Source organism: Equus przewalskii, chromosome 6, assembly GCF_037783145.1.
Source record: "Equus przewalskii isolate Varuska chromosome 6, EquPr2, whole genome shotgun sequence".
NCBI classification, from domain to species: domain Eukaryota; kingdom Metazoa; phylum Chordata; class Mammalia; order Perissodactyla; family Equidae; genus Equus; species Equus przewalskii.
The window spans coordinates 77839002-77862000 of NC_091836.1; the positions used below are offsets into that span (position 1 = coordinate 77839002).

Genomic DNA, 22999 nt, shown 5'->3' on the forward strand with positions numbered 1-22999 from the left:
GCATTTGCGTGCATGTGTGTCCAGGTACATGCTCACACGTGTAGATACACTCACACATTTGGACCCCTTCTGTGCGTGCACAGGCATGAGATAGACTTGCAGCCTCACACACAGACCTAGTGCACTCGGGCATGCCTGTGCAGGTGCCCACACGTGGAGTCTCGTTCAGAGGCGGGCTCCAGCATAACTGGGCCAGGGAAGCTGGGGGTTCCCAGAGCTCAGATCCTCATGCTCCAACCCCACCCCTGCAGCTGTCCTGACTTTGGCTTCTGTAGAATTTGGGTGGGCCTACATCTCATGCATATGTCTTGGACTGGAAAGGTAACTAAGTGATTGGAGCTTCCTACTTGTGCTCTGCCTTCCTGGGAGGCAGGCCAGTCTGTGTGAGATGATGCTGCCCATCCCAAGACCTTAGTGACTCTAGGATTTGATGCCCTGATGCCATCTGTGCCATGTCTGTGGCCAGGAAGGACCTGGTGGCTGGTTGCTGGGCTGTGCATTGATGTGCTGTGTCTGCCCTGCAGATGTCCCCACCCAGCCCTAGCCCTGCCCTGAGACACTAGCTGGTTTCTTAGCTTCACTCTCTCAAATGAGGGGACCCTCAGCCCTCTAAGTGGGGAAGGGTATGGGCAGTGTTGGCACCTCCACTCTGTCACCTGGAGAGCCAGGAGGTTGCTTTGAACAGATCGGGAGAGAATCTGCCCCAGAGGACCCAGCCTCCTCCAGAAAGGATGGAAAGAGCTGGTGAGATCCGAGAGGGAGCTGGAGGGGGTGGGCCCCTGGGTCTGAAGCTGGGCTTTGGGCCTAGCTTGCATGTGATGCCTCTGGACAGGTTCCCCTGGATCTCAGTCAGGCCTGGCCCTGCTCATGGGCCCAAGGGGAAAGTTTCCTCCTGTACTTACTGGGGCCAGACAGACTGGGAAGTCCTTGGGGCAGGAGGGATCCCAGCAGGAGATAAGCTCCCAAAGGGGCAGAAATGTGGCTCACACCTTTCTGTCTCGAGCTGGTTCCCAGACAGTAGCCTCACCCTCCCACCCTCTCCCATGTGCCCAGGAGCTGTGATGGGAGGGGTTTCAAGAACCCAGATGTGCTGGGGGTGGGCTCTGGGCTTCCCTGCTGCCTTGTGGGCAGGCCCTGAACCCTCCTCTCTCCCTCTGCAGTGTCTTAGATGATGAGGGCAGCAACCTGAGGCAGCAGAAGCTTGACCGGCAGGTGAGTGAGGCTGGGGTCAGGTTGAAGGGCAGTCAGCACTCAGCGTCCTGGCCAGAGTCTGGGATCAGCTCTCCAAGGGCAGAGGGGAAGGGTTGTCCACCTTCCTGGGGTGAGCCTGTCTGGTGGGAGGAAGAAGCTCTCTGCTTTTCCAGCTTCAGCATTAGCACTGCCGCAGTACATGGGGCTTTGGCTGGGCCGGCAGCTGGGCTGACTGCAGTTAGAGGGCTGGATATCTGCTGTGATCCTGCTGGGGCAGCTACCTGGGCTAAATTTTGCCTCCTTTTCCTGGACCCCAATTCTCAGGGCACCAAAGACATAAGGTCTTGGCCCAGAGTGGGCTGTGGACCCCGTATTGACCTCTAGAACTCAGCTGAGCAAGCAGGGCCTTCTCTGCCATCCCAGTCTGGAAGCCCTTCCTGGGTGGAGGCGGTGGGCTGCCCTCCAGGGCACGCTGCCAACCTCTGTGCCTATCCTGTACCTCTGTAGCGGGCCCTGCTGGAGCAGAAGCAGAAGAAGAAACGCCAGGAGCCCCTGATGGTGCAGGCCAATGCCGATGGGCGGCCCCGGAGCCGACGGGCCCGGCAGTCGGAGGAGCAGGCCCCCCTGGTGGAGTCCTACCCCAGCAGCAGTGGCAGCACCAGCTACCAAGGTACACCTTGCTCTTGGGACAGCCAGCCTGGGGAGCCCTTGTGCTGGCATGTGCTTCACACCACAGCACTGCTTTAGGGAGGCTCTCAGGGACTTCCTGTTGACCCAGGGAGGTGGGGGGCTCATTCTGTCAGGGTGTGCCCAGGCTGAGTATGGCTCCCAGCCCAGGTGGACAGCTGAGTGGGGCCAGCGGAGGGAGGCTGGGACCTGGAGCCTTGGGCTCCTGCGTATACTCAGGCCGTTGGCTCCTGAGTCAGTTGTTGGGGCTGAAACCTTATGGATCTGGGAATTCAATGGTCTGGGTTTCTGATCTGGAGCGTTTCACTGAGAGCAAGAGGCAGCTCCTAAGAGCGGAACAGTCTGCTCCCCACCAGCATTCTGCCTCCTGAGAGGAATCTATCTCAGCTTCCTGCCCATGCCAGCTAGTGTCTCTTGGCGACAGACACCTGTTGCCTCCCCTCCCTGGGGTCCCCACACCCTCAGTCTGCCTGGCTTCTGACCTGCAGGTCCCTTCACAGAGCCGTGGTGACCAGCAGCCTCTAGTTCCCATCTTTGCACACTCCGGTTCATCTTGCAGAGCCCACTTGGGGGTGGCAATTGTCTGCAGCTCATCCTGGCTGGGGGATGGCTCTATTTCATCCCTATGCTCAAGGCCATCCCTCTTGTAGGTTAAGAGCACCCTAGGTCGCACAGAGGATGGGTCTCTCTGAGCCTGAAAGGACTCGGACTCCACTGCCCCCTGCTGGTGCTGGTAATCCTGGTGGCTTCTCCTCAGATAGTGACTATAAGAATGTCGCAGGCATCTGGCTTTTGCAATTGGAAGGAACCTTAGCAACCAAGGTGCCCCCCTCCTTCTGTGGCTTCCTCAGGACATGCAGCCTCCAGCCACTTCGAATTACTGGTAGTTGCCTCACCTCAGGACTAACCTTCTTCGTCTGACTGCTGGGCCCTCCCCACACCCTGCCCCACAGTGTCTCAGGTTCTGCTAACCCAGCCCTTAGCTTACTGGATCCCCTTGTCTGTGCCTTGGAGGGCACTACAGAGTCTCATTCACCTGCTGCCCAGTCTTGGCTTGGCACAGAGGACAAACTCGGTCCCCTCTGGGCACTCATTCCTCTGAGGAAACCCATTTCATGTCTAATATGAAGGCTGTCTTTGGGCCAGGGCCTAAGCCTGGTGTTAGGTGCTTTCCCTGCATTATCTCATTTATCCTCACAACACCTCATTCTCCTCACCCGCTCAATAAGGAGATGGGCTCAGAGGGGTTCGACGACTCACCCCTGTACACTGTTAGTGAACATCAGGCCGAGGCTTGGAACCCAGGCCTGTCAGACTCCAGATGGCTTTTCCGCTATATTATGTTGCTCTTTCATCGTAATTCCCCACTGTGTGTGCTTCAGTTCAGCACCGGGGGCCACAGCTGGTATGCCTGCGCCCCACCTGAGAGGCTCTTCAGAGGAGAGGGTCAGGGACCTTAGCCTTGCCTCCTGTCTTGGCCCCAGCTGCTCCACATAGAACTGACCCCTGGCCTCACCCTTTCCTGGCAGCCTCCTCCTCACACTTTCTCCCAAGGGTACTCTGGGTCCTGTGGAGCCTGGCCTGCTGCCGTGTGGACATCCCAGCCCTGCCAAGCCTGGCACCTGACCGTTTGAGGCTGCACATGCAAGGGAAGCCCGCTCCTGGGAGTTTAGGTCCTGCCAACATCTTGAGGCTTTGAGAGAGTCCTGCAAGTCACTGATGTGCAGTCATCTTGGCAGGTGTTTCTAGAGCACTGACTGTGTGCTGGGGCCATGCCAGGCCCCAGAAAGACGGCAGCACCTCCAGAAAGAGTGCACGACCAAAGTCAGAAGACAGAGTTTCTGGTCAGGCCAATACTGGTCACCTGCTCACTTGTGACTCTGACCAACTCACTCACCCTCTCTGGGTCTGTTTCCTCCCCTGAAGAGTGAGGAAAAATCCTCTGCCTCAGGGCTTTGAAAACTGAAGCAGCCAGGGGATGTTCCAAGGTCGAATCAGCTAAAAGCTCTTCCCCACTGAGACTCCACACCAGACGGGGTGCGTGCTGCCCTTCTGGGGCCCAGTCTCTGCCCAGCTCTAAGTGGTGGGCAAAGCCCTGGGGAGGCTGCTGCCCACGGGGCTGGCCGACTTGGGCTCGGTGTTTCTGAGTGCCCCCCAACCCCACCTGCAGCTTTAGCCGCCTCCTGCTCTGCCCTCTGCTGGCTCTTGGTGTTAAATACAAGGTCATTCCCAGAGGAAGATAAGGGAGTCTGACGTCAGTCAGCACTGACGGTTTATCCCTGTAAACAGGTTTTGATCTGCTGGCCGTGCTCATTCATGTAATATATTCATCCATTTCTTAAATATTTATTGAGGGCCTACTTTGTGTCAGGCCCTGGACTAGAGGCCAGGGGTCCAGGGTAAGCACAAACGGGCATGGTCTCTGTTCTCTTGTGGACCTTAAGGTCTAGAAGGGGAGAGAGAGTTAAACAGATGTCAAAGGTGTACTTTGTGGAAAGAAGCCAGGCTCTGTGAGTGAATGGCAGAGAGCCTGCTCCCAGAGGGTCAGGGAAGGCTTCCTTTAGGAGGTGATGCCTGAAGTGGACTCTGCAGGATGCGTGGGTGTTAGTGGGAGGGGACAACGGTCATGAGGGCAGTCCAGGCAGTGGGACAGCTGGCGCAAGGCCCCTGTGGCAAGAGGGTGTGCAGTATGTACAGAGCACTGAGAGAGCCCATGTGGCTGGGACCTGGGGTGCCTGGAGGTGAGGAGAGTGCAGTGAGGCTGAGGTCAAGAGGGAGGGAGGTGGAGGAGCCAGACTGGCACGAGAATATGGGTCTTCATCTTCAGAGCAATGAGAAACTTTTCAAGGAATTTGAGCAGATTGGAGTTCTAATGTGTGGAGAATTCAGAGGCCACCTGCTGTGACCTTTCCGTGACCTCTGTTGGTGTGTGCAGCTCCTTGTATCCCAGAATTATTATCCTGCCTCAGGATGCTCTGGCACCCAGGCTCCTGTGGGCCCATCCCATAAAGGCGGTGCAGGCTCCCTGGAGTGCTTGCACTAGCTGTGGTCTCTTTCAGGAGATGTAGCCTTTTCTGTCTTCATCCACCATCTTCAGTGACCCACGTTCTCCCACTCTCCCTCCCCCTGCCTAGGCTCAGACAGTTCGCTGGCCCAGAGCTTTGACTCTTCTTCATCTTGGTTGATCCTGATGTGGGCCAGGCTGTTGACTTTATCATACTGGGCTGGGGGTGCCACTCCTTCCAGCTTGGCCTGCCCTGGGCATCTCTGCCTGGTAGAGATGAGTGGTACAGAGGCCTGGTAGGGCTTGGGTGTTGGGGTGGATCTGGGAAATGTGCTGGGAAGTGTGTCTGAGTTGGAGTTCTGGTCTCACCTAGTGCCAATTTCTCTCTCTCTGTCTTGGGCTCTCTCCTGAGCAGTTCAAGAGGCCGACTCACTTGCCAGTGTGCAGCTGGGAGCTGCCCACCCAACAGCACCAGCCTCAGCCAAGAGAACCAAGGCAGCGGCCGCCACGGGGGACCAGGGCGGGGCCTCTAGGAAGGACAAGAAGGGGAAGCACAAAGGTTGGCTTGCCTTCACTGCAGTCTTCCTCAGGAGGCCCGGCCCCCACTGCAGGGTTGGGGGGTGGCTGATCTTCCTTACTCGGAGGTGAGGGACAGGGTGGGAAGCCTCAGTGAAGGCACAAAAGGGCACTCAGGGTCCCCACCTAGCTGACTCACGGGCCTCCTCTAGCTCATGGGTACCTGGGCTAGCCCGTGGGTGTGGGCAGGCCCTCCATACTGCTGGGAAGTGAAGTCCAGCTCAGCTGTGACCCAGAAAGCCCCTTACCCACCTGGCCTGAGCACCTGCTACCTCCGTCCTGACCCGGGACACTCCCTCCAGTGGGGCTCACTGCCTCCCAGGCACCTGCCCCCTGCTTGTGCAGCACTCACTCAACAGGTGGGCTTCCTCGACACTCTACTCTAATCCCAGTTCCACCCTCTGGTGACAAGGCCAGTCTGTTTCCTCTCCTCCCCCCTTTCCAGAAAAGATCCCTAGAGATCAAGGACAGTTATGGTGGCCCCTGACCCGAGGCCTGTCTCTGCTGGCTGGATGCCCTGTTTCCTCAGCCGTTGTGCATGGCAGATTTCCAGGCCTTGGGGTCATGTGGTATGTCAGGGTCCCTAGGCTTCTGGGACTGACTGCAGCATTTTGGGTATAGCCCAGCCAGGCAGGGTGGCTGCCACCTGTGTGGGCCGGGTCTTGCTTCTGTTACTGAAGCTGTGGCAACTGGGGCAGGAAGGCCAACGTGGCATGGGAGGTTGTCCATTTGGGAAAGCGAGTTTCTTCCAACCTCAGTCTTTTTCACGGGGCGCCATGTGTTGTAATGATGTGTATGAGTTACTGCATGTGTGTTCGTCTGAGAGAGAGAGGGAACATCAGCATCAGTAAGTGTACCTGGCCACGTCTGGGAACGAGTGGTGGCCCTGGCTATGGTCTGGATTGATCCTCGTTCTCCATCTCGTCTTTTTCACTATGCAGTCGGTTTTGTTTATGGCTGCTGTCTGCCTAGGAGTTGAGGCATTGCAAACCAACCCTTGGCAACTAATTTGGGGGAACAGCAGAAGAAAGGAAGCCCATGTCCCTTCATAGCTTGCCAATCATTAAGAGGCTGACAGCAGTCATTAGCTTTTTAAAAATCAGTTTTGCAAATGAAGTTTTGCAGAGGGTCCCCCTACTCATCCTTCACCCACTTCACAGACATCTGAGAATCCAAGCTCTCCCCTTCCCCTCCCGCCCCTGGACGGGACTCAGGAGTGTCCGTGGCCTGCAGGCACCAGCGGGCCAGCAGCACTGGCAGAAGACAAGTCTGAGGCCCGAGGCGCAGTGCAGATCCTGACTGTGGGCCAGTCGGACCATGCCCAGGACGCCGGGGAGACGGCAGCTGGTGGGGGCACACGGCCCAGCGGGCAGGACCTCCGTGCCACGATGCAGAGGAAGGGTGAGCCCCGTGGAGGTCCAGTGACACCCCCAAAGCTCAATTCTAGGGTCCCACATGCACCTTTTTTGGGGGAGCATGGCCCTCCTGTGTCTGTTCCAGCCCCTCCCAGGCCCTGGTGGGGGGCACACTTGGAGACCAATGAGAAACTTGGGTGGGGGCCCCTGATAAGGCCAAGTGAAGGGAAAGAAGTGTGAACCAGGGTAACCAACCAGCCCCAGCCCGGCCTTGTCTCCCCAGCTCCTGCCCCCAGTAAGGCCTAGGTTTGGGGACAGATTTCCTTCCCCTTTGGTTCCTTTGAAAAAGCTTTTGCAAGATGTTCCCGCTGAGTCTGCTGAGCTAGGGGAAGCAGGGCCAGGGTGCCGAGAGGCAGAGCAGATCCTCCCAGGAAACTTGCCAAGGTTCCCCACCAAGAGGCCTGCCCCAGGGAGTCCCTGGCACAAGGTGTGGCAGAGGGAAGCCCGGCAGTGCCACACATTCTGAGGAATTTGATCGGGGACGGCTTCCTAGATAATGGACTGTTGAGGCAACTTGAGGCTGGGAATGGCATTCCAGATGGGGAGAAGCATGTAGACAGAGGGCCCTGGGCAGGCTGGGGAGAAGAGGAGTCCCTGGGCCCCGCACGTCAGGCTGAGTAAGGAGCTGGGCCATTCCCAGGTACATTCTGTGGCCTATGCCAGCCAAGGCCTCTAGTAGACCTGAGGCCAGAAATGGAGGCTCCCAGTGCAGGGTCAGCCCAACTCAGGCCTTGTGACAAAGCAGACAGGACACTGACTGCTAGAGAGGAGGGTGGTTGGATGGAGGGACTGAGCCAAAGCTGGGGCGGGGGCCGGGGGGAGGATACCCAGAGGATTGTGATCAGCCCCAGTTCATGCATGCATCTGAGAAAGTGTGTGTCCTCGTGTGTATCTGGATATATGTGTGGAGTGTGTGTGAATGTATGTGTGTACATATGGCACTGTCTGTGTGTGTATGCGTACAGGTGACTCTGCCTGTGAACAGGTGTCTCTCTGGGTGTGTATGTGTGACCACTCATCTCTTCCTGCTCCTCTCCCTGGCCCAGGTGTCTCCAGTAGCATGAGCTTTGAAGAGGAAGAGGAGGATGAGGACGAGAATAGCTCCAGCTCCTCCCAGCTAAACAGCAACACCCGCCCCAGCTCCGCTACTAGCAGGAAGTCCATCAAGGTAAGTGGGGAGCTTTCATGCCCAGTAGGAGGGTGGATGGCAGTGTTCGGAGGGCTGGTCATCCAGGTTAGAGGTGCAGTGAATGTGAAGAAATGATGGAGAGTTGGCTTTCCTGGAGCCAAAGGCTGGACCCAGATGCCTATCAAGAGTTTCTCTGGCCTGAGCTCTTCTGTCCTCCCACCCTGCCTCTCATTCTCTTCAGCCAGACCAGGAGCTGGGGGAGCTGGAGTTGGACAGGATGACCTCTGAGAACCTGCCCATATCCCCCACTCCTGGAGAAAGAGCTGTTTCTCCCCGGGGACTGCTGAGGTGAGGGAAGGGTTGAGAAGTTAGCTGCTGACCCCAGGGCCAGGATGGCCAGGTCCACATCCCAGGGACCCTGCCCTATCTCCTACCACCACCACGACCACTACCACATCAGGAGGTTACTTTGGATCCCAGACCATCAATTTCAGCTGCTCAGACTCCCTGGGGCTGAGGCTCCTCTTCTCCCTCCCTGTAGGAGGCAGCCTCGGCCCCCAGCCCGACAGTCCCAGAGCCTTCCGTGGATCTTGAGGTCCAGGATCTTGAGGAGTTTGCACTGAGACCCGCCCCCCAGGGTATCACCATCAAGTGCCGCATCACGCGGGACAAGAAGGGGATGGACCGGGGCATGTACCCCACCTACTTTCTGCACCTGGACCGCGAGGATGGGAAGAAGGTGAGGTTGGCCTGGATGTGCAGTTTCACCTAGGCAGGCTTGAGGTCCTAGGGGCTGGAATGTAACCAGAAGCTTCAGATCAAACACTGACCTTTCAGTTCCCCCAGAGACAGAGCCTCCGTGCCTGGTCGGTGCATACCTTTGTGTTTGCCACTGCACACGTGTGTGTGTACATATGTGTGTTCGGGAGCTGAAGCAAGGGAGAGTCACTCGTGTGAGTGCAGGTGTGTGAGTGGCACCATGATTGTGCATGGACCAGAGGCTGGGCCTGGAACGTGACCTTGTTCCACTCCCCAAGGTATTCCTCCTGGCGGGAAGGAAGAGAAAGAAGAGTAAAACTTCCAATTACCTCATCTCTGTGGACCCAACAGACTTGTCTCGAGGAGGGGACAGCTACATCGGGAAACTCCGGTACCAGCACTCTCCTGGGAAGTAGGTGGGGTGGGAGGGAGGGGCAGGGGCAGGCCCTCTGTAGAGGCATGTCCTGTCCCTGCAGGAGCTCTAGGCCAGGGATCAGAGCCTCTCCCAGGATCCTCTCTGTCCATCAGATCCAACCATAGGTCTGTGCCAGCCTAGAACCGGACCTGGAGATGGGCCTCACACACCTCACTCTGAGCTGCTCCCAGGCCCACCAAGAGTGATGGAACAGACCGCAGGATGTCACTGATGATGTAGGCTACCATCGAAGAGCCGCCTTAGCCTCACTGTCAGTGCCAAGGGGCAGGGCTGAGAGTGAGCCCTTGAGGGAAGAGAGAGCAACCTTGGGGTTGGGGAAAGGCTCTGAGCTAGGCCTCGGGGAGGGAGGGTTTGCTGAGGAACAGAGTGCCAGATTTGGGGAGCATGAATCAAGCTTAGAAGTGATAGAAGCTTTAGCTGGAGAATGGGGCTGGACCAAGACTCACAGCCTGGCCAGGACAGAGATCGTCTCATCCACACTCCATAGGGTGCTGAGTCTCCTCTATGGCCTTGCCAGATGCCATTCTGCTTGCTCACCTCCCGTGACAGGGAGCACTCCTGTTCCTCCAGGGAAACTTTCTTTGGAACTGCTTTACCTCCCTAAATTCCCCTCACTGAACTGAAATGCTCTTTGATTCAACTCAGAGCAAGTCCAGGCCTGCTGCCCATGAAGCGCCTTCAAAGATGGGGATTCAGTGAGCAGTGTGTCCCCAGGTCTGCTCCTGGCCCAGCTCAGAATGCTTTGCACACTCCTCATAGGACAGACTCTGAGCTGGTCCCTGCCCTGGGGCAGAGGGTGCATGACCCTGTACTGATTGTGCCTGTCCTTCAGGTCCAACCTCATGGGCACTAAGTTCACTGTTTATGACAATGGAGTCAACCCTCAGAAGGCGTCATCCTCCACTTTGGAAAGTGGAACCTTGCGTCAGGAGCTGGCGGCTGTGTGTTATGTGAGTCCTGGGTTCCTGGGTCTCTGGTCTCCAAGTTAGACATGACACTCAGGACTTGCTGCCTGATCTGTGGACTATCCCATCTATCTATGTGGGTAAACAAGCCTGTGCTGAGGTGGGCTGCTCTCTGTGGAGTGGCCCCTGCCTGGGAAAGGGGCTCTGGCCCTCTCTTGTCTTCAGAACTCAGACCAGAGCTGGCGATGTGCCTGGGGAGGTCTGGGAACCAGGCCTGGCTCTGTGCAGCCCAGTCTGGGAGTCGCCTGGGAAGGAGGCAGGAGGCCTGGGTTCTTATTGGTGCATCCCTCCAGTCCTTCCTCCAGGTCCTACATGGACCACAAGGCCCTTTGCATACTCATCTCACTGAGTGTTCAACTTAAGAGCTCAATCCTATTCATTATTATATGGATAAGGAAACTGAGGCTCAGAGGTTAGGTCACTTGCCAACGTCACATAGCTCATAAATGACCAGACTGGAATATAAATACAGGAGATTCTCCACTTCATTTTAAAATGAGGGATTGGTACACCCATTAATCTGGACATGGGCAGTTCTTGGAGGCTAACTGGGAATCCATAGCTGTTCTGTATGAGCCTACGGTGCCACCTGCTGGTCAACTCTGGGGAGGCAGCCCGACTCTCCTCAAATACTTACTGAGCCATGTTCCAGAGACTGTTTGAGGCACTGAGGATATAGTTGTGAACAAGGGACATAAATTTATACCCTGGTGGGACTTAAACCCCAACAGGGGGAGACAAGCTGTAAAACAGACATAGAGTCAAAAAGGATGTTCCTGATAAATGCTAAGAAGAGAAAAATAAAGGAAGAGGGATATGAAATGTCCAGGTGTGTGTGAGCTTTTAGGAAGGATGGCAGGGAGGACCACACTGACCTAGCTCTTGGGTTAAGCCCAGAAGGAAGTGAGAGCCAGCCGTGTAGGTGTCGGGGAGAACTTGGCGAGTGCCTGACACATAGGGGGAATAGCAAGGAGGGCAGAGTGAACGCAGTGGGGAGTAAATGGTGAGGAGAGGGAGGTAATGGGGCCGAATCGTGTGAGGCCCTGCAGGGCGAGGTAAGACCTTCAGCTTTTACGCTGAGTGAACTGGGGAGGAAAACAATCCGATTTAACAGGACCACTTGCTGCTGTGTGAGAACAGATGACGGGAGTAGGGCAGGGGGCCAAGGACGGAAACAGAGAGTCCAGTTAAAGGCTATGACTGTGATCTCAGTGAGACATCGTCATGGTGAGGAGTGGGTGATAAGTTCTGCGTATAATCTGAAGGCAGAAATGATAGCATTTGCTAATGGATTAGAAGTGGGATGTGAGAGGAGAGGAGTCAAGTGTGACTCCAAGTAGTCTGCCCAAGCAAACGGAAAACCTGAGTGCCATTAACTGAGGCGAGCTGTTTTGGGCAGAGTGGAGATGCGGGAGCTCGATTCTGGACATGTCAAGTTGACAGACGCCTATCAGACATTCAAGTGGAGAGGGTGGAAACTATCCATCATCTTTATTCCCTCCCCCCATCTCTCTAGTAGGTTAAGTAGAGTCCTCAGACAGCCAGTGTTGAGTTCTTTCTCTGTTTCCCAGGAGACAAATGTCTTAGGTTTCAAGGGGCCACGGAAGATGAGTGTGATTGTCCCAGGCATGAACATGGTTCACGAGAGAGTCTCCATCCGGCCCCGCAACGTGAGTCTCTACCCCCACCCGCTTCCCCCTCATCCCAGTCTTCACACGAGCTCCTAAGGGCAGAGCCCCAGCTGGTGTGTATATGTGTAGGAGACACAGTGTGAGAAGCCCTGGAGGTCTAGGGAAATCTAACGACCCCCACCCCTGGGGCAGATCCCTCTTTGGGGTGGTCATGGTGTCAAGGCCTGGGCCGGGCTTATGTGAGGCTGCTCTCCCAGGAGCATGAAACACTGCTAGCACGCTGGCAGAATAAAAACACGGAGAGTATCATCGAGCTGCAAAACAAGACACCTGTCTGGAACGATGACACACAGTCCTACGTACTCAACTTCCATGGGCGCGTCACACAGGCCTCCGTGAAGAACTTCCAGATCATCCATGGCAATGACCGTGAGTGTCTCTGCCCTTACTCATTACTGTCCACATGATAGATACCTGGGGCCCTTAGCTCAGGGTTAAGCTCACCTAGCTGTGCCCATATAGACCACAGCTTAAGGACGTGGGTCATACAGCTAGGTGAGACGTAAAGAACTTTCTAACCATGACTGGCAGGCCCTGGATGAAGTCCTTTGGAGCCCCGACCCTGGATCCTGTGCACTCAACAGGGTGTCAGGTGTGGGGAGTCCACCTTTTGAATGGACTTTTTCTCTTCTTCCCTGTCTTCTGGTGTTTGTATATATATCTTTCTCCTTTGTCACCTGCTTCCTCTCTCCTGCCTTTTCTTGCACTGCGTCTGTGTCTCTCCCCTTTGGGATTTCTTTGACATCTCTGCATCTCACTTTCTCTTCCTTCTTGTGGTTTGGATGTCTGTCTGTCCTTCTCCATCTCCACCATCCCTGCTCTGTCCTGTCTTTCTCTGTCCCCGCCTGTGCCTGGCTCCAGCGGACTACATCGTGATGCAGTTTGGCCGGGTAGCAGAGGATGTGTTCACCATGGATTACAACTACCCATTGTGTGCGCTGCAGGCCTTTGCCATCGCCCTGTCCAGCTTCGACAGCAAGCTGGCCTGCGAGTAGAGGCCTCCTCATGCCCTTTGGGGTTCTCAGCCTGGAGAGGAGCTGCCTGCCTGCCTGTGGAGACAGCCTTGCCTACCCTCTGTACATAGGCCTCCTGCCAGATGAACCTTTGGCTCTCAGTGGGCTCCCTGGCCAAGCCAGCCAAGAATTGGCTCCTCTGCCTCCACCATTGAGGCAGAGAAGTGGGGGTGTGTGTGAAGGGACCAGAGGGAATTCTTTCTGTGCCCCAAGATCAACACACACCCCCACTCTTGGGTTAGTATCCTGCTGCAATCATGTTTGCCAAGCTAGGCAGCTGCCTCAGCTGGGAAGGCAGGAAGGGGTGTAGCGGGAGAGGAAGCACAACGCAGGGCTGCTGTGGCCCAGCCATCCACTCAGCCCAGGAGTCAGATGACAGCGGTCCCCAACAGTGAAGGACACATGAGTATGTGTGTGTTAAAGTATGTGTAGGGCACACTGACTTTACATAGCAAAGAGTTTGGTAGCCTAGCCTGGCCCCTACAACTACAGAAAGTCCTCCGACTTGAGATGGCTTCAGCCAGGCCTGAGAGAAACTACAGGTTGGGGCAAGGTGAGTGGCAGGACCTTGTCAGGATTGCAGGGACCTGGTTGTGGCTCTGGGAAGTGGCTGTTGGCCTGGGGTTCTAGCTTATTTGATTTCTCTAGGTTTTCTCTGTGCAGGGGTGGCAGGAGGCTGACCCTCAAGGCCAGATGTCTTAGAGGATGGGGCACACAGGCCACAGGCTCAGCATGCAGGAGGTGTCTGGAACAGGTTCCCTCATCAGGCCTGTCCTGGGAGCCCTGTCAACTGCCCCTGGAGCTCTCTGCTGAGCAGCCCCTGTACAACCCCCAGGAAATGTGGACAGGGCCTAGGTCACCAGCCCCACACTGCACATAGGTAGGCATGCCTGGGGCTCTGGCTGGCAGGGCACCAGTCCTAAGCCCTGGCATGCTCCAGGAAAAACTTCTAGCTCCAGGTGCTCTTGCCTGTGCTTCAGCTCCCACTGAGTCAGCCCAAGTCATAGTTGCTGAGGGCTTCTCTGTGTGGTTCTTCTTGGGTGGGAATGAGACAGGAGGAGGAAAGCAGGGAGTATTTTAGAATCACAAGAGATGAGAGGCGGCAGGACCCTTAGAGATCAACTAGTACACACTGGTCACTTTAGGTGACCCACACTCAGAAAATGGGACTTGCCCTGGGTCACGTGGCTGGTTAGTGGCAGAGTTCAGAACTTCAGCGCCCTTGATTTCTTTGTTCCCACCATCCCCTACAAAATTGCTATCTCCTGCTCTCTGGCCTCTCTGGGGCCCATTCCATGGGCCCTTGCCCTTTTGCCTGATTCCAGAGACTAAAAAACATCAGAGTTGATGTATGAAATTGAAACCATTTCAGTAGGAAATTGGGCAGTTCCCTGCTGCTGAAAGCTGTCTGGCTCCTCCCTGACAGGCTTAGTAGGGCTGCTGCCCATTTCTCTATCTAGGTGTGATAGGTAGGTGGGGTGTGAGTGCTCCATGGCTGGGCCTGGTCTCTCCCTCCACCTGCATCCTTCTCCTTGGATGGCACCATTTACCCTGCAGACCTAGGACCTCTAAGCTCTTGCCTGTTTGTCGTTTATCCTGGCAGAGACTACTTGCCTAAATGGAGATCAGAAATCAGTGGGAAGCAAGCAGGACTTGTTCCTTACTTCAGAGTAGATGTGGTTGGAAAGGCTATGTAGAAATTGATTTTTTTAAAACATAAAAGTCATATTTTAGACATGTTAGGTGAGGTGAGTGAGGTCAAGGAGTTCTTTTGACCTAAGTGGAAGTAACACACTCTCCTTGTAGGCTAGGGTTTCCTATGTTGAGTGCTTAAAGCAAGGCAGACCTGTTCTGGCCTGGATCTTCCCTCAACTTGGGCATACATCTCTGTGAGAGGCCCCTCCAATGATCTCATTTTTGTTAACATGGTCTAGTTTCTAGACAGCTCTTGATTTGGGGCCTTTTCGAGGGCACTAGAACTTTTTGTACTGGAGCTGGCCCCTTTTCAATGACATACTGTGGTGCCATCCTCCTTTCCACGGTCCCAGTTTGGTTCTTCTTTTCCTGACTTTGAGAAGAGACCCGCTGACATTTAGGATGATGGAAACTAGATGATCTCTAAAGTCTGGTCAAGCTGTTTCTCTGCATCTACAATTCTAAGGTAGAACAGGCTTATTTTGGATCCTGGTGGCAGAATGGAAAAAACAGAAGCACAATGGAAAGCTTGTGTCCCCTGCTTTCTCCTCTGGTACACAGGAGAGGGCGTTGGCTGCATATTTTCGTACGTTCAGAAACATGGGCTGAGCTTTCCGGTCTAGGTGTGGGGAAGGTCACCTCAGCAACAAAACCCTCTGTTGGGCACTGAGTGACAAGCAAGAGCAGTTGAGTCACCTGCTCGAGACCCAGCCTCACAAGGTCTGTTTTTAGGACCCCATTCCCGGTGATGCTGGTTTTCCTTGACCACTGGCCTCAGAGCCATGGGCCCAAAGACTCATAAAGCTGCCAGGGCCCCTGGAGACCACCTGGGCTCAGCCTCTCCCACAGTAAGAGTTCTTGCCCGTCACAGCCTCTACCCAGCTGGTCCTTGGTTGGGCAGGGAACTTGATGATGGAATGAGCAGTCCCTAAGGGTGTCGGGCAGCTGGAACCTTAGGCAGCTCCTCTGTAACTGCTCCCCATTCTCTAACAACTCCTGGGGCCACACCCCAAAACTCTACACCCTCTGCCCCAAAACAGTTCTTCTGCAGAGCAGTGAAGTTCACTTCCCCAACTCCTGCAATTCTAGCTTTTCTTTCCTTCTGGCTCCAAGGTGCTCTGTGTCTCTGTGTGTGTCTGTGTGTGTGTGTATTTGGGGAAAAGGGCAATCTGGAAACAATCAACTGAGGTTTCTTATTATGATCATGTTGCTAAGGATGAGTAGGAAAGGAATAAGGATGTAGTTGTGATCACCTGTGGATTTTGTTGGTGCATTTCATGTTCTTCGATCAGAAAGTACGCCTGGGAAAGGACCAGCTCGCTCTCTCAAGGTTCTGATTGGGAGGACACCATCCAGGAAAGGGGTTAGTTTTCCAGTTCCCATTCTGCACTATCTGAAGGAATTGGTGTTTTGCATGCATGCTTTTGGATGGATTTGAACATATTCTAGTGAATGTGCCTTAAAAATCATGACACTAGTTCAGAAGGAGTGTGTAAGGTCCAGACCATGCTGAGGACAGGGGTTGGAAGCCAGGGAGTGTGATAATCACAGGCTAGAAGAGAACCTTTGGAGCCGCCTCCTTCAGTGACAAGAAGGGTGATGACGTTGTAGAAGCTTCATGCTGGAAAGAGTGGAGCATTTACCTCTAAATAAATTTACCATTTATTTAGAAGCAGTTCTAAATTTAACAAGCAACAGTGATTTCAAACCAAGAGGTCCACGCTTTCCTCACAGCGGGGTCTGCAGTGAGGGGAGGTGCTGGGCCGGCTGTGTCCGTGGTTCTGTTAAGGAAGCACAAATCCCATCTCTGAGATGGAGTCCCTGGTTCTCCCTTCTGCATGAACACTGGCCTTCCCCTCTCTAATCCCTCATCCCAGCCGAGAGATCCCTGCGGCCTCGGGATGCCAGATGGCCTCAGAGCACACTTTTCCAGATAGACGAGTGAGTGCTTTCTTGTGGTGCCCAGCACTGAGTAGGGCCTGATTCCCTGCACTTGGCACCCAGAGTTGGGAGCCTTCACTGCCCTGGGCCCTGGCTTGTAGAACTGTAGCAGCCCCCAGGAATAGGCCAAGGAACAGGCTCTTGTTTGAGTTTATTGGTCACCTGTTCTTCCGTACCTCCCGTTTGCAATTTTCTGTCATCTCAGGGTATGGGGGAAAGGCATAGCAGAAGTATTGGGACAGGTCTGGTAATGGAACTTTTCAAACAGGTTGAGAGGCAAGTTAGTCTTACCAAAAGCACTATTGCACTTAGTAGCTATGTGACTTTGAGCAAACCACATTGTTTTTCTGGGTCTGTCTTTCATACAAAATGAGGTTGGACTGTCAAAGCTTTGCAGTAGGATTCAGGGTGAATGAAAGTTGATCCTTGCTTTCATCACTACCTTTTCTAGCTCATCACTGTGCCTTTTTTCTTCCCTAAGAAAGACATCACACCCCTTCCCTCTTCTGCCCTACTGTCCCTCCCCCTTCCCGCATCAAGGTCCAGGCAGAGCTGGAGATTAGGCTGAGATCCAGAATTTCCTAGAGTAACCTAGAGTGGCTTAGAAAGGGAAGCCCGACTCTGGCCTCTTTAATCCTGCATTTGGTGACAAAGGGGGCTTGGTCAGGATGGGTGACACTTCTCTTGCTGGGAGCATACATTTAGCCAGTTTTCATAATGCCTAGAATGTGTATGTCTATTTGCACAAGATTGTCTTTTCCTATTTTGGAGTGATCAGACATTTTATTTTTGTTCAAAATTATCTGGAGTTTTAGATGAACTTGCAAAACTGCGCTTTTATTAAGTGACTTTTTTGAATAAACTCTTTGGTATTCTGGAGCAAATGTATTTATTTACTGGTATGTGCAATGACAAAGTTGGTATTTTCCCATGTTGACATTATGTATGTTGTAGAACTTAGTGTTTGTCTAAGTACAGACCGTATATCAACTAATTAAACTTGAACTGTTTCAACACTGCGGTGTACTTTTTTTTCCCATAAAAGGAGGAAAAAACACATTTCTTACGTAGAAGTTTTTTTTCCTACACCATTCATTCCTTCCGTCCTAAGACTCTCAGGGTGGGTGAGAGGGTGGTGGTAACAAGGGGATCACAGCTTGTTTACAGTGACACGTGTGCTGAAACTGTCCTCCCTCTGGCCAGGTTCTTGATGTCGAAGGATGGTCAGAACCACATGTAGAGGCTGGGAAGGGCTGGAAGGATGGGAAGGATACAAGGTACTTAAGTCTGAGCAATCCTCTGCAGGGTCAGCTGTGCCAACTGGAAGAATGGGTTGTTGGTTCCTATGTACCCCACTGTAGGCCTGGCCCTTGGGAACAAAAACAGGGCCAAAGAACTGAAAAAGGCGAGAAGGCCAAGGTAGTAGTAATAACATGAAGACCCAGCCACTTGATTCCTCTGGCCCTATGCAGAGCCTAACCAATTTACACAGGACTTGGACAGACTTGGGGATTTTCTTTTCAGCCTGTGTCAGATCTGGAGCCATGAGCAAGGGAGGCTGCAGTTGTGGCTGGACGCAGACATGAAAGCTAACAGTCTGATGCTGAGGGAGGAGGTCAAAGCTAAAGTTACCTGGAGACTGCGGAACCCTGTGCGCTGAGCCATTCCGGGCAGTCAAGGTAGCCTTGGAGGGTGTCAAGTGTAACAGCCCAGCAGCACAGGACTTGATGACAAGGATGATGCTGTCACGAGCACCTAGCACATGCTACATCCTGGGACACTTTATAAACAGTATCTCATTTAACCCTAACAGCTTTGCAAGGTGGGTATTCTTCCCAATTCATAAGGGAGGAAATTGGTGCTCAGAGAAGTTAAGGAATGATTTAAGAAAAAGGAGAAATTTGTTCTATTTTCTCTGTATAAGAAAAAAGGAAAGGTTAGGTACATTTTAGGAAGATCTGTATAAAAATGGTCAAGGCAGGGGCCGACCCGGTGGCATAGGGGTTAAGTTCATGCACTCTGCTTCGGCACCCCGGGGTTCTCAGGTTCATACCCCGAGGACCGCTCATCAAGCCACGCTGTGGCAGCATCCCACATAAAATAGAGGAAGCTTGGCACAGATGTTAGTAACAATCTACCTCAAGCAAAAAGAGGGAGATTGGCAACAGACTGGCTCGGGGCCAGTCTTCCTCACACAAAATAAAAGGTCAAGGCAAATTCATGGAGACTTCATGTTTCTTCTCAATATTGCTGGATAGCTGAAGTATTGAGTTTGGGTTGAGAAGGAATTTAAGAGTTTTGTTGTAAGTAGGCTGATTTATTTATTACCCCAGATTTAGAGTTTTTGTGTGTCCAGTAGCATTTCCTGCCTGAACCATGGCCTAGCTCCTTGGCTCTGCCTCAGCAGGAAGCAGCCTATGCAGGGTATTACTAAAAAGGAAAGAGATTTTTGTTGTTTAGTGTTCACATTAAGGACAAATCTTTTAAACGGCCATGGATAGGGTGACCATATGTCCAGGATAGTCCCGGTTTACATCTATTATCCTGGCATAATTATTATTAAAGCTCCCTTTTCTCAAAGTGTCCCAGTTTGGACCATAAGTTGTTTATCACCCAAGTCATAAGAGGTGCAGAGTGTGGTTCCTACAGGCCATCTCTTCTACAGGCCAAGTACGCCTCCACTCCTCAACGCACCTCCCTGGGCCTAGCTTTTGGAGCTGACCCATCACAAATCCTGGAGCTAACGAGGTGCTGTCCTTGTGCTCCTGTTACGACATGGGATCTGGCTGGATCACATACCTGATTTACGAGGCATGGTCCCAGGGGATGCAGGTGTTTCCTAGGCCAACTCTCTGCCCCCAGAGCTATGACTCTGTGCTCTGCCACAGCACCCAAAAGTCAATGCAGACCCAATGCCAGGGGACTGATCAAGTTCAGAGCCCAGACCAGTTCTGAGAAATGAAGACCATGAGGAAAGAGACAGCAGACATGACAACAAAAACCAGTCCCATGATTTTGGTCATCCTGGGTTGTATAAACACATAACTGTCATTCCTGAAGGATAAAATAATTCTGTGAGGTCCACAAAGGACTGTCTAATCTGAAATGATGATTGAAAAGTATGTCAAAATTTCTGAAATATAAATATAGTCCTGCTATATAAACCAACCAAGAACTAGGGCAGCAAAAGCCATCCTGAGGTCTTAGTACTTCTGGCAGGAACTACTTCCATAAGCCAGTTTCCCCCAAAGGTTAACATTCAAAATAAAGAGTTTGTTTTGTAATTACATACCAGCCTCATCAAAATACCTGAACAACCATATACTTTCATACCCCACTGCTTTCTCCAATACAAGTCTTTCTGCCAAGAATCCTTTCTCTTCATTGCCCACCCAGAGAAGTTCTTAACTTGCTCAAGACCCGCCACCCTCCACTACCCCCCCCCCCCATCCCGCCCGTAAGTTTCTTGGAAATACTTTGGCAAAAATGATCTGTTTCTTTGTGCTCCTGTAGCTTTGGGTCCATCTCTCAATGAGAGCCTAACACCTTGTACAAATAAAGTAGTCACCAGTCACTGAGTGCTGTCTTATAGGCACTGATGATTTCATTTAATTCTCATAAGCACCCTGTAAGACCTGGACTCTTACCCTCTCTGTTTTAGAGACAAGAAAGCCAAGGCTCAGAAGGGCTAAGGAGCCAACGACATTCTACAGCTACAATAGGCAGGGATGGAATCATGACCGACATTTCCTTGCCTGCAGAATTCACAATCCTGAGCCCTTTTATAGTTTATAGTTCATCTAAAAAAATGAATTGGGTAAGGCTTCCACATTAAACTAAGTTTTAAGTTTTTAAAGGGAAGAATTGAGCCTTCTGTTCCCACTGACTAGCTCTAAGCAGTGTCTACCAGATGAATGAATAAGCTAGAAGGAAAAAAAACGTATCTCTAATAAGGGAACCATATCCTAAGGGCACAAAGAAGTTTGAGCAAGGGACCCAGGACTCTCCTCATAAATCAACCCTTCGTGGTGAATGAAGGGAAACAGCAGAAAACAATTTCTCAAAACAGTAAAGAGCACCTACATTACTTTTTACCTTTAGCATTACATTACATCTCAATTGTTTTCAGTACATTTTCAACTGCATTCTTTACGAGTGAATCACATGTTCCACACAGAGACAGATGCAATATACTTTGTATAGACTCCACCTTCAATGACTTCCCTGTAGTTCATTAACCAGAAATGCCTAGGAGTAGCTGACACATTACCTTCCTATGACCCCATACCTTCTGCCAGCAGTCTGTATGCTTATGTGTGACAAACTATTTTCTGACATCTTACTCATGTCAGCACAATGAACTCTAAAAGCCATATCTACCTTTACATAATCTCTTAATTTTCAAATCTCCCCACTTCATGACTGGGAATGTCCTCGGGAATGTGTCCTCTTTAAACTTTCAGGTCATACATGTAAACTGGGAACTCGTCCTTACTGGATGGAATTCATGGGTGCCATCCTGTCTCAAGGAGACACATGACAGATGCCAGCTTAGAGATTAAGCCTTTAGTTTGGTCAAAATCCTCCCAGTCCTAACCTACCTCCTGCTGACCCCAGCTCTCTCAAAGGACCCAGATATCCAAACAGAGAACAAATGGTCTCTTCCCCTGGGCACTGCTATAGTGGTTCTCTGCAACAGACACGCTGTAACTTCCCTGTTGGGCTGGCACTTTGTCTACAGCCTCAGTCCTTCTCATTTCTGTTTCAGTTCATGTGGTTGTGAGAACAAATTTCCCAGAGAACACAACATGCAGAAATAGCTTCTAGGCAAGGACTTGTCCTTAAGCGCAAGGCTTCTCTCCCTGTCACTGGTCCTCTGGCCTTCTGAGTATCTCAGAGCAGGACCATCAGCCTCGGGCAGGCTTTCCTGCAGCCTCAACAGCCTCAAATCTTGGCTCTGCAGGGCAAAGACTAAAGTCTCCGTCTAAAGCTTTCTCTGGCCACTGAAGACCAGAGGTACAAAGGTGCTTCTGGATTTGGCAGTTCTGTTAAGCAGAACAGGGATAAAGGAAGCTAGAGATTCAGGCAATATCAGAGCAAAACAGTTCCCCAACAGGCCTCTGGGCTTATTCTCAGGTCAGTGAGAGTCTCTGCTACTCTGGAGAAAAGCGACTATCTGAGGCAGCATCAGTGCTCCTAAAAAGGCCCTCACTGTGCAAAGGGGCTTCAGCTCAGACAGCAGAGTCTTACCCTGCTCTGGCCCCATCATCCCCACAAACAAAATGTCCTCTTCTTGAACCTGGGGGACCACTAACCTGCTCAAGGCCCACAGAATAAGGCATCTTGGACTCTGAAATCTTCCCTCTTGCAACCTTAAGTCCTCATCATGTGTAAGCTGATGTTCGCTCAAAGGTAAACCATCTGTGACTCCTAGCACGAAGAGTCGGACCTCTGCCCTGAGTGGTCCCATCTGTAATTACAATAGATCAAACAAAACTACTCAGTGGATCAACTCTGACGGAGGAAAGGCAGGAAGAGAAGGAGGGAGGCTGTCTTGTGTTCATACTAATCCCTATGATGTTTTACAAGGTGACAGGCGTGTGAGCACCAGGATGGATACAGGATATCCATGGTAGTGGCCTGACTGGCTATGATATTTAAACATAGAGAATGAAGTACAAGGCACAGGGCCAAGGATGAAATCTGAGAGAGGAGAGAAAGGTCACCTTAGGACTAGAGTAATGGATGCTTTATCAAACTGGCTGTTTTCACTCTAAACCCTGGGGGTTCCGCTTCCTCAGCGTGCCACCTGTATATGCTTTATCAGCGCTGATGCCCAGCCCTTCATCTCTGAAGTCTTGGGGCCATACTTCTTTGGCGGCTTCCTCTTGTTCGCTGTAACTGTCTGCACTGAATCCAGCATTCTCTGCCAACACAGCAGGATCCTCTTCTTCAGGAAAACAGCAGGAACATGTTTCTGGCTTTGGGTCACATGAGGTAAAAGAATTCTCTTCCTGGGCTCTGGGGTCAGTGGGCATTTCCCACCCTAAATGGTCTGCTGCTGCTTCTTCTAGCACGCCCATCCTTTCAGCTATTTCTTCAGCAGAGGGCTCTTGTGGGTCAGGGTAATCCACCAGGATTGTTTCTTGCCTACGCTTGATGCAATCTGAAAGGTCATAAACTGGGTAAGTCTCTTCAGGGTAACCTAGAGAGAAAGGTAGCACAAAGTCTTAAAAAGAATGTCTCTTGAAAATAAATAAAGTGTCAGGCTCAAAGAGGCTTCTGAGACAGTAGCCATCCTATCCCAACAAATCCAAGAAATCTCTTAAGACGACTCTAAGAATTCTAAAGTTTCACTTGAGCAAATTCTTAGGCATCTGGCTGACTATCCCAGTGCTCTTTGAAATACAAACCAATTCAGATGAAAATCCCTTCTTAAGTGCAGGTTGCTTGGGGCAGAGTGTAAGCCTCACACCTCAGCTACTGCAGTAGTGATG

General features: G+C 52.3%; 2 protein-coding genes across 8 annotated transcripts in view; one reads left to right on the plus strand and one right to left on the minus strand.

Moving 5' to 3' along the window:
- The window catches only part of TUB (TUB bipartite transcription factor), a 65687-nt gene extending 48169 nt beyond the window's left edge, over positions 1 to 17518 (plus strand). Inside the window, 11 exon segments of the mRNA XM_070624278.1 lie at positions 1161 to 1212; positions 1699 to 1861; positions 5298 to 5441; positions 6692 to 6859; positions 7920 to 8041; positions 8544 to 8741; positions 9040 to 9152; positions 10030 to 10147; positions 11734 to 11832; positions 12051 to 12222; positions 12715 to 17518. Coding sequence (XP_070480379.1) covers positions 1161 to 1212; positions 1699 to 1861; positions 5298 to 5441; positions 6692 to 6859; positions 7920 to 8041; positions 8544 to 8741; positions 9040 to 9152; positions 10030 to 10147; positions 11734 to 11832; positions 12051 to 12222; positions 12715 to 12848 — 1483 coding nt within the window. The 3' untranslated portion in view covers positions 12849 to 17518.
- RIC3 (RIC3 acetylcholine receptor chaperone) overlaps positions 17368 to 22999 on the minus strand; it is a 50580-nt gene continuing 44948 nt past the window's right edge. For 3 of the 7 annotated variants that reach the window (XM_070624279.1, XM_070624285.1, XM_070624284.1), the window contains one exon: positions 20572 to 22707. In XM_070624279.1, coding sequence (XP_070480380.1) covers positions 22271 to 22707 — 437 coding nt within the window. In that variant the 3' untranslated portion in view covers positions 20572 to 22270. Of the gene's footprint in view, positions 22708 to 22999 lie in introns of all 7 variants that reach the window. The other 4 variants (XM_070624281.1, XM_070624280.1, XM_070624283.1 and 1 more) reach the window with 4 other exon arrangements.